The 12906-nt window shown below is 37.5% G+C and overlaps 1 protein-coding gene across 14 annotated transcripts in view; it reads left to right on the forward strand.

The window, feature by feature from the left end:
- The first annotated feature begins 350 nt into the window (after positions 1 to 350).
- LOC105421604 (heat shock protein) overlaps positions 351 to 12906 on the forward strand; it is a 33420-nt gene continuing 20864 nt past the window's right edge. For 6 of the 14 annotated variants that reach the window (XR_016046691.1, XM_088854679.1, XM_088854680.1 and 3 more), the window contains exons 1-2: positions 351 to 686; positions 9108 to 9206. Coding sequence is in view for 5 of the 14 variants with exons in the window: in XM_088854679.1 (XP_088710805.1) it covers positions 424 to 686; positions 9108 to 9206 (362 nt within the window). In the remaining 9 variants the exon portion in view is untranslated. The remainder of the gene's footprint in view (positions 687 to 9107; positions 9207 to 12906) is intronic. The other 8 variants (XR_016046693.1, XM_088854684.1, XM_088854685.1 and 5 more) reach the window with 4 other exon arrangements.

Consider the following 12906-nt stretch of genomic DNA (forward strand, 5'->3'; position numbering starts at 1 on the left):
TTGAATGATGAAAATTTTACGTTGTTCTTTTATAAGTTTCTCAAAATAAGTGATTTTTTTTTTGGGTAAGTACAAAACAAGTGATGTGCGTTAAAATAATATCAAATCAAGGGCAATGGACCTAGACCTTACGACCAAGGACCGAGGAGTAGAACTCATCTGGGTTCGGGTACAGGTCCTAAAATTGGACCCAACATGTCCAAATCTTCGACCAAAACACTATTCCTTTCCAGGTCCTCACTATATTTTCGGGTTATGTCTGGCCCGGCCCGCTGCCTCCCCAAATTAGATAGTGCCAAATCAAGACCGTCCATATGGAATAGAGGGAGTAGATTGCGACCTTCTATAACTTTTTTTTTCTTTTTCCGTAATTTTAAACTGAAATCAGGAAGTTTTGGAAGTTGTTGAAGACTCGTACTGGTTATGGCTCCCCTTGCACGCTTTACACTAGGGTCTCTCTGGTCGTGGAGGCCCTTAATGGCGGCCTTTGAGATCAGAAGATGCTTTCGATCAAGAGCAGCACTTGACGCCCTAACAATGGCGATCAAAGAAGAAGCTCCCAATCTCATTCTTTACAATTACCCTTCTTTCTCTGGAGCTTTTGCAGCTCTCTTTGCACACCTCTATCATTCAAGGATGGGCCTTCCTTACCTCATTTTGCCCTATTCCCAAGTGGAGCCTTTCAGGTAGAGCAGTACTTATTGTATGTGATTCTCCAGTCTAGTCCTTTTTTCTTGGAATCTTCTTGGTCTTGTTCATGTTCTTATTCTTCTCCTTTTTGCGTCTTTTTAGTTCTTTTGAAAATTAAAAATTTTCAGCGTTTTTCTTTTGATAATTCGTGTTTGCAATAACCAGAAAATCTGAAATTCAATTGAAGCAGAGGTGGGAGATTTTCTTGTTTATTATTTAATATGGCATATTTTGATAGAGTGGTGTGGAGATATCATATAATCTCCAGCGTCTGGATAGTTTACAGTCTTTTTTATCAGAGTCCTTTAAAATGATTCAAAATGCTGAAAATTTGGGTTAATTTTTTAGCTTGAATTTTCTTATGGGATCAATGTCTACTTTTATAGTTTTATTCGGTTGCATTTGGTGTTCGACAAATATAGAGCATATGAATTGGGAAGGAAAACACTGCACAATAATGACTCGCATATTTGCTAACAAATTTAAAAATTGTGAAGAATTAGTTATTTTCTGACAAAATTACAACGATAATATTCCCGTCGATTTCTATAGTTGGGTTCTATGTACCTCTTATTTGCTTCCATATCAAACTAAAGGCCAATGTTCCAAAAAAGGCCGGGCAGCGCCTACGTGCCCGGGGGGTCGAGTTTATCGGAATCATCTCCCTCCTTCTGCCTGTACTGAATCTGCCTCTGCTTCCTCCTTTTCCTCCTCCACCCTTGTCCTTTGTGAAGAAGATCTAGTTGCCCTGGAGGGTCGGCTGTTATCCTTGAGGCCACATGATCATATCCCATGTTAATACTTTATGCCCCTCGACCTCATCATCATCAACCAACCACTCTGTGGCATTATCCATGTTTTCTGATATGTGGTTGTCTCTCTTATCTCTCTTAGTAAACCTCTCCTTTAAGTATCAATTGTACTTCATATGAACTAGGTCATTGAGCCTCTTTGATTCAAACAAGTTTTTTTTCTTTTTTTGGATCTAATAAAATCAAATAAAACTAATTAATACTATAAATTTACAATTGATATAGTAATTAGTAATTACTAATTAATAACTAGTAACTACTACGAAATAGTAAATTATCATCATCATCATCATTTTAGCCTTTTCCCAATTAATTGGGGTCGGCTACATGAATCTTGGTTTTTCATTCTACTCTATTAAAGTTCATATCCTCAGTTTGGACTACTTCTAACCATGTCATTTTGGGCCTACCCCTTACTTTTTTTTAGTCCTTCCACTTGAACTAACTCGCATCTCCTAATAGATGTTGTACTTAGTCGGCGCCGTATATGGCCAACCCACCTAAGTCTACTCTCTCTCATTTTATCGTATTCTCTCTCATTTTATCGTCTATTGGTGCTACGCCTAAATTCTCTCGAATAGATTCATTTAGAATTCTATCCCTTCTTGTCTTGCCACTCATCCATCTCAACATCCTCTCTCAACATTCTCATTTTCGCTACACTCATTCTTTGGGTATATTGTTTTTTGTCCGCTCATCATTCTGCCACATAGATCAAAACTGGTCTCACCATTGTCTTATATAATTTGCCCTTCAGCCTCATTGGTATACGACGATCAATCTTAACTACTTCCTCGTCTCTACTCCTATTATTACTAAACTTACACTCCATATACTCTGTCTTAGTTCGACGAATTTTAAATCTTTTGGATTCTAGAGCATCCCTCAAAAGTTCTAACTTTGTGTTGACACCATTTTGGGTCTCATCAATCAAAACTATTTTATCTGCGAACAATATGCACTACGGTACTTCATCTTGTAGATGCCTAGTTAAGTTGTCCATAACTAAAACAAAGAGGTGCGGGCTCCATGTTGACCCTTAATGTAGACTTATTGTCACTGAAAACTCACTTGTCTCTCTACTAGTTATTCGTACACTAGTCACCGCTCCATCGTACATATCTCTCACCAAGTCAATGTAGTGGCTAGAGACGCCTTTCTTTTCCAACACCCGCCAAATCAAATCTCGAAGTACTCTATCATAAGCTTTCTCTAAATCAATAAAGACCATGTGGAGGTATTTTCCCTTTGCCCTAAACTTCTCAATCCATTGCTTAAGTAGGAAAATAACCTCAGTTGTTGACCTTCCTGGCATTAAACCAAATTGATTTTCAGATACACTCGTTTCATGCCTTAGTTGTTGCTCAAATACTCTCTCCCAGAGCTTCATAGTATGTCTTATAAGCTTGATCCTTGGATAGTTTGCACAATTATGTATTTTTCCTTTGTTCTTGTAAATAGGTTCCACAATATTTTTCCTCCATTCGTCCAACATTTTCATTATTCTCAACACCTTGTTGAACAACTTCGTCAGCTAGTCAATGCCAATTTCTCCCATGCGCTTCTAAACCTCTATCGGAATGCCATCTGGTCCTAAAGCCATTCCTATCTTCATCATTTTCAAGGTTTCTTTCACTTACGACATCCTAATCCTACAAATGTATCTATGACCTCCCTCGTCGCTTGTACCAACAGTCCCTTCTACTACTATGTTCCCATTATGTTCGTCATTTAATAATTTTAAAAACAAACTGTCCACCTTTCGTTGACCCCATCATCCTTCACCAACCCTTTGATCCTCACTCTTAATGCATTTAATATGGTTTAGATCGCTATACTTTTTCTTTCTTATTTTTGCTAATTTGAAGATATCTTTTTCACCTTCTCTTATTCCTAGTTTATTGTATAAATTATCATATGCCTTAAGTTTAACTGTACTTATTATTTGTTTAGCATTTTTCTTAGCATTTTTATATTCTTCTAAATTCTGATCGCTTCTATTACACTGCCAAGTTTTATAACATGATCGTTTTTCGCTAATGGCTTTCTGAACCTGATCATTCCACCACCAAGTTTCCTTATCGAAGTTTCTTTTCCCTCAAGATTCTCCTAAAACTTCTTTTGCCACTTTCTTGAGACATTCAACTATCTCATTCCATATTACATTGATATCATGTTCAGAGTTCTATTTTCTTTCTTCAACTAATTTATCCCTGAATAAATCTATTTTCTCATTTTTTAAATTTCACTACCTAGTTCTTGGACGCCCATTACTTTCACCCCATGACTTGATGCAGACGTCCATGACCACGAGCCTATGTTGGGTCGTCAAACTCTCCCCTAGGATAACCTTGTTGTCTTTACATAATGGTCGATCTACCTTCTTAACTAGGAAGAGGTCTATCTGGCTTTTATGTGTTCTACTTTTATAGATTATTAAATGTTCATCTCGCTTTTTAAAGTTAGTGTTTACTATTGCTAGGTCGTAGACCATAGCAAAATCTAGAATAGTCTCACCCATCTTATTTCTTTCCCCAAAATCATATCCCCCATGTACCCTTTCATATCCTCTATTATCCTTCCCTACATGACCGTTTAGGTCTCCACCTAAAAAGGTCCTCCCTCCATTTGGTATATCTTGGACTATTCCATCTGTCCTCCCAAAATTGTCTCTTAATTCTATCATCTAGTCTTACTTATGGTGCATAAGTGCTAATTACGTTAATTATCTCTTCTCCTAATACGAGTTTAATTAATAAGAGCCTATCACCTTTTTTTTTGACATTAACTACTTTATCTTTTAAATTTTTATCTACTATTATGCCTACGCCATTTCTATTATTATCCTTTCCTGTATACCATTGTTTATACCCGTCTATTTCTTTTGTTTTTTCTCCTTTCCATTTAGTTTCCTTAAGACAACCGATGTTTACTCTCCTTTGTCTCATTGTATTCACTAACTCCATACTCTTACCTGTAAGCATTCCTACGTTCCATGTGGCTAAACGAATCCTATTCTCTTAGACTCGATTCTTTACACGCGCTCTTCCAGAGTGTGGAGGGAACCCTTGCCTATTTTTCACTGCAACTGGACGGTGTTGCGGTGTGTCGCTTTTGGGGTACAGCCTAGCGACCCCTTGTTCATTTTTCACTATACCTAGGTTCCGATATAGTACGTCGCTTCTGGAGAACGCTTCAGCATAAGCAGATACTATAAGTTTATCAGGATTTATGATAGGTTTTAGTAAAATTTTATGTGCCTACCTAACACAACCATGCCCTTTTACCCGGGCTTAGGATGGTTAAGGGAAAGTTTAAGGTCATCACCCTTCTTAGACCAATAAAATAGTAAACTATAGACTAATAAATTAAACTAAATTACAATCTCAAAAGTACTCCAATTTTGGTCACAGCTCACCAATTGGCTCCAAATTGATTATGAATTACGATTATATATGAAATATAAGAAAAACAACGAACAACATGAAACTTGAACTTGAGGACTGAGTTAAGTATATTATTATCTGGATCAATTTTGGTCCTTTGTCTTACCACCATTGGACTCCCAAAAGACTTCAATATGCACTTGTAATTTATTAGCTCATCGGCACATATAATGTCTTGGTATCTTGATTAGGGACTAGCACATCCAGACACTTATTAAATCCAATCATAATTGTGTTATTTTTGTGTATGTCCCTATTAACATAATGAAAGGCTAAGTTCAAATAATAACCAGCTGCATGCAATGGTCGATGTAGCTGCCTATTTCACTTCTTATCAATAATCTTCCAAATTGGTTCATAATGGCTTACATCATCATCCAAATTGCAGGTTCTCTCTCTCTTGCAACTTTCCTTGATTCATACATGTAGCCCATGGAAGGCTTGTCACTGTCAACTATACGAAGGACTTTGACAAGAGAAAACAATACCTTAAGTGTGTCATTCACCCCTCGCCAGAAAATCTTAGATGAGACAATAGCTCTCACCTTCTTCCCTTTCTGATCCTTGGCCCACTTGCATGCTCTCCAATCATCAGAGGCAAACATTAGCTTCAATTGGACTCTCCTCAAATGTATGCTTTCTAGACATAGATACTAGGTAGCAAATCGTGTAACCCTTGGCCCCACTATCTCCTTCTTCTTTATAAATTTGCGCATGATGCTGAGGGTGAGTGTGTGGCTATGAATAAAAGCCATAACTCTTTATTGAACCTGCACTCAAACTGCCAATAGCCTCAAGCATGAGGTTTATATAGTGTGCTGCGCATAGTGTCCAAAAGATATTAGGGTAGGTTATATGCAAAAAATTAGCAGCAACAATATTAGGATCAGCATTATCGTCAACAACTTGTACAATATGCTGCTACCCAGCCTCCTTGATGCCTTTCTCCATCACTTTAAATATGTAATGGGCATCATGGCTATCATTAGAGGCATCGATAGATCTAAAACAAAGTCTCTAAAGGACAATTAACCAACAAATTCATCTGAGTTCTTCTCTTCTTATCACGCCAAGTATCAGTCATAATAAAAACCCCATCCTGAGCCCATGGATCTTTATGTGATTACAATCTCCCTCGTAACATTCACCTCTTTTTTCATAAGAGGCTTGAAAAGCTCATATGGGGTTGGAGGTTTTAGCCCGGGCCCAAATTGGCCAATTGTCTCTAACAAGGTGTAGAAGCTATTTAAGCGAGCGGTATTGAAAGTAATGCGCGCCTCGTAAAACCACCTAGCAATATATTGTATGGTTCTCTCTCTCTTTCACTTCCTGCTATTATCAATAGTTGTTTGCTTCTTTGTTTTCTCACTTTCAACCTCAGGGTCTAATCAGGGCAAAAAAGAATCCATAGGCCCCCTAAACAAAGGCGTCATAGGTCCCCCCACCCCTAAAACCAACAACAACTCCCTTTCCTTTACCCCTAGTCTCGGATATAGCAAGCTGCTCCACCTCTTCACACCCCTCATCACTATCATCATCATCATTATAATTAAGACGAACCCTATGCATAGCAGATTAGCTCTACTATGCATGCCTCTCTTTCCTCCCTAATTGCAACATGAACTTTTTTACACGGGGCAACATCCCCCTAATCCTGATAAGATGTTTCTTGAACCAATTCATGCCCCCATTTGTATCCTTCTCACAATAGTTGTATCTTATGCAATTTTTATCTAAAGGATTCGGGTTATAGACATATTTCCGACTCAAATCACCTCTTTTATTAGATCCTGAAGAAGACATCTCAAATTAATCTGAGCAATCTAAAAACAATTTTTTTTCACTAACCTTGATTGCGTGATTTTCAAACTTCCACCTTTGAGATGGTTTTTAATTTTAAAATCTTCTAAAAAAACCCTCTAATAGTCCTAAAATTTCCCAAAAGTAAATCTAAACTCAAAGGGTGATGTTTGGATCGATTTCTCAAAACTTTGACAAACCCTTTGATCCTATAGAAATCACAAAATCCCAATTTTTTGAAGTTTTTCTCTCTGTAGAAAAGGGGGTTTAGGTTCATATGCAATCTAAACCCCCTTTTTAGAATCTTAATTTTTTTTTCTAAAAAAAAAAAAAATACTACACCAGAGGCATCTGGGTGGCACCCTAGGGCTTGGCGTTGGGCGTCCTCCTAGGCGGGGTCTCAGGCGCCTATGCAATCACTCGGGGACTCCCTGCCTAGGCTTGGGCGATGTGCCCAGGCCCCTCAGCCCGCCTTTTGGAACGCTGCTGAAGGCATTTGTGGTCATCATTAAAGATAGTGCGATTTTGATCAAGTGCGATTTTGATTATGCAATTTTATGGAATGAAGGCAGATTCAGTCCTGGACCAAGCCGAGTTACATGGGCAAGTCTGAGTAAGCTCATGTCCATCATGGGATCGGGAAAAATAAAAACTTGGGAAAAATATTGAAAAAATATGAAATTAGTAATTAACATTTTTTATGTAATGAAGCCAAATTAACATGAAAATTAGAAAATTTATGCCCTATGAGATCCAAGACTTTTTTTTGGTTTATTAGAAAAATCCGAATGGAAGAATAATAAAATCCTTTTTTTTTTTTTTAATGGAGGATTAAGCTTATTTATGGATCAAGAACACGAAGATGGTCCTATGCTTTGAATTTCATCGAAGGCCGGCAACCGGAATCGAAGATATCAAAGTTTTAAAAAATCGGGCAAATGAATCCCCAATTTTTGATACTTGAAATGCAAGAAATCAGAGTGTTTTTATCATATTAATGCTTCTATTTTGTAGATCTAGGAACCTTGATCTTGAATTTGAGATCAACTGGAATAATTTTAGGTCATGAGGGGTATTTTTTGGCAAAAATGGGATCCCGATATAGTTTAAAATGAACAGAACTCGGACAAGTACCATTCACCTCCCCATGTTCCTGGGGCATTGGGGAAGGGGGGGGGGGGGGGGGGGCGGGGGTTGGGGAGGGGTGAGTGGGTGGAAGGGAGGTTCTTGGGAACTCATCTAGGCCGACTCGGCTGAGTTGCTGAACACTTTAAATGTTCAGTCATAATGAAGTACTTCAAGTATAAAATATGGTTGATTTAATTATTTTAGTTTTCTTACGTTTAGTTTTATGCAATGGTCTGTACTTGAGGAACCATCTTTTCTCTTCCAATGCAAAGGATTTGGGCATGAGGATCAAACCCTGTACAAGAAATTGTATTACTCATGATTGCTTTGTTTTCCATTTTGAAGTGATTGATAATGTGACTTGCCTTTTTCCATCCATTCTGAAGTGGTCAATGTAATTTTTTTTTTAAAATTATTAATGGGTGTTTTCAATAAAAAGAAATTCGTGTGAGGGTTTATTCATGTGTATTACTTAGAGATCAAAAAGGTTTTGTGCCTCCATGCTGTGCCTAGCTCTTTTATTTGACTTCATACTTATAGAAATCAGGCTCTCATTATTTTAAGCCTTTTTCCTTTTTTAGATTGTTCAGAAAATTATTTGATGGATAGTTATTCTTCCTTTTATGAATAAGTTTTAGTTTTCAAGGAAAAGCATGCCTCAAGTTTTATCAGATGCTACTTTTCTCCTTTTAGTTTCGGAGTGTGCTACTTTATGTACAACTGAATATAGTTACAAATGGTGGAAACCTAGAGTGATGTTTTAGGTTTGTTGTGTAGATTGGAGTTATCTTGGAAATAAAAAAATACAAAATCCCAAAGAAGAGTGCCATTGATCTGGGTTGTCAGGGTGGCGAAGCTACAACTTGATGTCAAGGGTTCCATTCCTCCCCTGTTAACATGTCAAGAAAAGTAAAAGAAGTAACTTCAAGTTGTTTAATCTATAGGCTAGCTGCTTGAGCTCATCCTGCTCATGGAATGCATTAGCTATAATTTCTATTTCTTTTTCTTTTTCCTTTTTTTTGTTATAGTCAATATACATTTAAAGTTTATTGCTGAGACATGCATATGGATTTTACTTCTGTAAAATCTCCAAGCTGTGATATTGTTAAGTTGTTATTTGCTTGGCTCCTCAGTGGGGAGAAATGGATCATTTGATATTGAAAATTGTTACTTGATCTTACTTGTTCTTGCATCAAATGAATATATCCTTGTATGTATAATTTTCTTTCAGGATTGAAGATTTTAACATGAAAGGTGTTACTACTTGTTATCTCCTTGATTTTGTTGGACCTAAAGGCTTTGCTGTAAAGCTCTCACAAGTATCACATGGGTAATTGACTTTGATGCATTTATATTTCTTTCTTCGTTTGGTTGTTCTGAAAACTATTGGTCACTCTCCAATCTATAAAAGATAAAATATGGGTTCCTTACTTCCTTATAGCATGTGCCCTGGGGCTGAATTTGACATAAAATTTTTTAGGTTTGATGGTTCATCAAAGGAATTCTTTCTTTATGTTGTAATAGGTTCAAGTGGCAAATCTTCTGCACATATGAACAAAACTCTCATATGTTTTGAATCAATTGATACATGTGGAGAACATTTTCATTAGTATCCCAATCACCTATGCAGAAATATAGTTGCCAAAAGCTTTGTAAACTAAGGTCAACAAATATGACATAATAGTCTCTATTCACTTGATTTATCCTTGAAATATATGCCCTAAACCCTCCTCCTGCAGACTACATAAAAACAATTGTTAGAAACTCTCCTGCACATGTAAGTCTTGTTGCGCGATGTAGTTTAAAGTAAAGAACATATAGATAAAGTTGCACTATATGTGGTATAGGCTATATGTTTATGATGACCCCCAAAGAAAGGTTGTTCTGATGGATTCTCAGCCTAGCTAGGGACCTTTTCGTCTAATCCAATGGCGTGAGCATCCTGTCATTGAGCTTGCTCCATGATATTGATGCCAATGTGAGTCACCTTGATGCCAATGACATTAAGAGAGTCGCCTACCGCCACCCAATGGCTGAGAAAATTACTTTGAGATACATATTTGAGTTTCAGCAATGCATGTTGGATTAGCTGATATGAGTTGATTTTGATGTAATAAATATGCATACTGACTGATCCCATATGTATTGTTGAACTCTAATATATAGTTTTGCTAAATCAAGTTACAAAAACTCTTACATGAGCCAGTTGAGCATTTGAGAGGACAGGGCTTGCCTTTGATTAGAAAAATTTGCTAGCATGTTAATGTAAGAGGAGAATAGGTTCTCCTTGTTGGAAACAGGTGATTAAGTCCCTTATGCGCATCCATATATACAAGTAGCTGTAAGAAAACAAAAAGCTTCGCTTTCTGTGATCCCTATGTTCCTCCCCTGACATAAGTCTGTCCCTTTTGGGGTTAAAAAATGACCAAACTAACCCCAAACCAAGGGCAATTAGTGAGATTGACAATTTTGGGACTTCACTAAGGGTGATTGCCCTGCATGTAGGGTATATTCTGTAGGTGATTCCTTGACATTCTCTCATGAAGCAACCCTAGTTATGTAGGGCTCGGAACACTTGGGCCTTGCCCAGGTCCATAGAGGCCTAACACTACCCAAAGGGGCCATGGCCCAGATCTGGTTTGGGGGACCTTGGCTACCTGGCTTGGCCCTGGTCTTGTTTGAGAGAGGATAGTCTACTGAAATTTTAAAAAAGGGGCCGAGGTCGACCAACCCGGGCCCAACCCTGGGCCAAAATTTTGTGGCCTTAGCCATGGTTTTTCAAGGCTGGGCAATCGAACTACGCGCGGCTATCTGGCCCATTACTAGCCTCTACAATTACGAAAAAAATGGGCCCGTCTTACCTAATGTAAGCGATTGCCTTTGCTAACAAAATATTTTACACCATGGTATTTTGATTGTACATTTTCTACCTTGTGTTCAATTTTGATTTTCTTGGCTTACTTCAAATATCTTTGCAGCTGTCTACTAATTCACCTCTTTTTTTTTGTTTTTAATCTTTTTTATCTTATGGAATAAAATATTCTGCAAAATTCTTCTCAAAAGCAGGTTTTCAGCAAACTCTTTTTGAATCTGAATTTTTCATCATAAGGAAATGTTCAAAAACTCGTGTGAGTCAACTCAGACTCGGGTGAGTTACTTGAGCTCGGCTAGCTACCGAGCCTCGAACCGGGTACTATACAAACTTGCTTGAGTATTGTATGCAAATGTGGGCTGACTCGCCTCAGTTTGGACTTTACTTTCATGAGTCATTATAGGAGTCGCGCACTTCTAAGTGTGAGGAAGCTTCGAGGCATCATTTCACACCGAGCTTGAAGATTGGGGATTGGCGTCGAAATTTTAGATTTTTTTTTTTCAATTTTACATCCATAAAATTGATTTACTTAAACTAATAGTAAAATTTTTGTTTTCATTTTTTATATTTTTTTGGATTCTGTAATATTTTTTGACTTTTAATGAATTTTTCTTCTTGTTCAAAATTTTTTCGTGATTGTTTTCATTTTTATGCCCTTTGTATGGCTCGGGCTGGACTAGAATGAGTCCACTCAGACTTGCCCAAGTCACTTGGCTTAGCAAGGTGCTGAGCACCTTGCCCGAACTGTGTTTTAGAACACTGCTCGTAATCGAGCACAAGCTGAGCCTATTCTTGACTAAGATATCTTTATGAAAATAATAGAGGTGTTTGTAACCGTTTGGCTTGCAAGTCTTTATGGAAATGCCTTTTCCGAGCTAGCAAACTATCCTCCTAATGGTTTGCATGGCCCTTGGCTTTGAAGTATGCATTTGTCTCAGATAGTATTGTAATTGGGTGTCGATAATTCATGAGAAAGGAGAGATTGAGTAAGATTTGCTCATAGGATTAGAACTGGGTGGACGAAGTGGAGAGGTGCTTCTAGAGTCTTCTGTGATCGTTACATACTAATGAAACTAAAGGGAAAGTTTTATAGGATAGCTGTAAGAGCGGCCATATTTTATGGGACAGAATGTTGGGCGGTCAAGAAATAACATATCAAAGGAAGAGTGGCAAGAAAATAAAGGATAGAATTTGGAATGGATACATACGAGTGAACTTAGGGGTGTCTCCGATACGCGATAAATTGAGGGAAAGTAGACTTAGGTGGGCTGGCCACATGCAGCGTAGACTTAATACAACACCGGTCAGGTTGGGCGATTTGGTACAAGTAGAAGACTCTAAAAGGGCAAGGGAAGGCCCAAAAGGACATGGATGGAAATAATGAGAAGAGATATGATGACTTATGATCTGACTAAGGGTATGACCCTAGATAGAGTAGAATGACACAATAACGCTCGTGTAGCCGATCCAAAATAAATGGGATAAGGCTTAAATGATGATGATTATGATGATGATAAATATATTTATTATGCTTAGGAATAAATTGACTCAAATAAAATTTGACAATAACAACTCATTTTTATACTTGAGCCTTCTCATATATAAGTTCTTCCCAATAATATACTAAAGTTATTTACTTGATCATGCATTACAAAAATGATAAGAAAGGATATTAAATGATATATGAGTCTTGCCCTTTACTTCACATAGCCCCCCTTCTTTTTTTTTAAAAAAGAAGGCAAATTTATCGAAAATGCTCCTAACTTTGCCACATCTTTTGCTAGGATTATGATATCTGAAGTGAAATAAGGTTTGAGAAGGATGAAGATAGAAAAGGCTTCAGGACCAGATGGTATTCTGATAGAGGTCTGAATGTCCGTGGAAGAGATTAGCATATTCCGGCTGACCAAGCTGTTCAACAAGATGGTGAGAACTAGGAAAATGCCAGATGAATGAAAACTCAAGTATATAAAAGGACATTCAGAACTATACGAACTATCGAGGGATCAAATTTATGAGCCATACTATGAAGTTGTGGGAAAGAGTGATTGAGTAACGATTAAGACATAAAACAAGTGTATCAGAAATTCAGTTCGGTTTTATGTCAGGGAAGTCAACAATTGAGGTTATTTTCCTATTTAGGCAACTGATTGAGAAG

The sequence above is a fragment of the Amborella trichopoda genome, chromosome 13, assembly GCF_054954075.1.
Source record: "Amborella trichopoda isolate Santa Cruz 75 chromosome 13, AtrichopodaSantaCruz75HAP2 v2.0, whole genome shotgun sequence".
Lineage (NCBI taxonomy): Eukaryota > Viridiplantae > Streptophyta > Magnoliopsida > Amborellales > Amborellaceae > Amborella > Amborella trichopoda.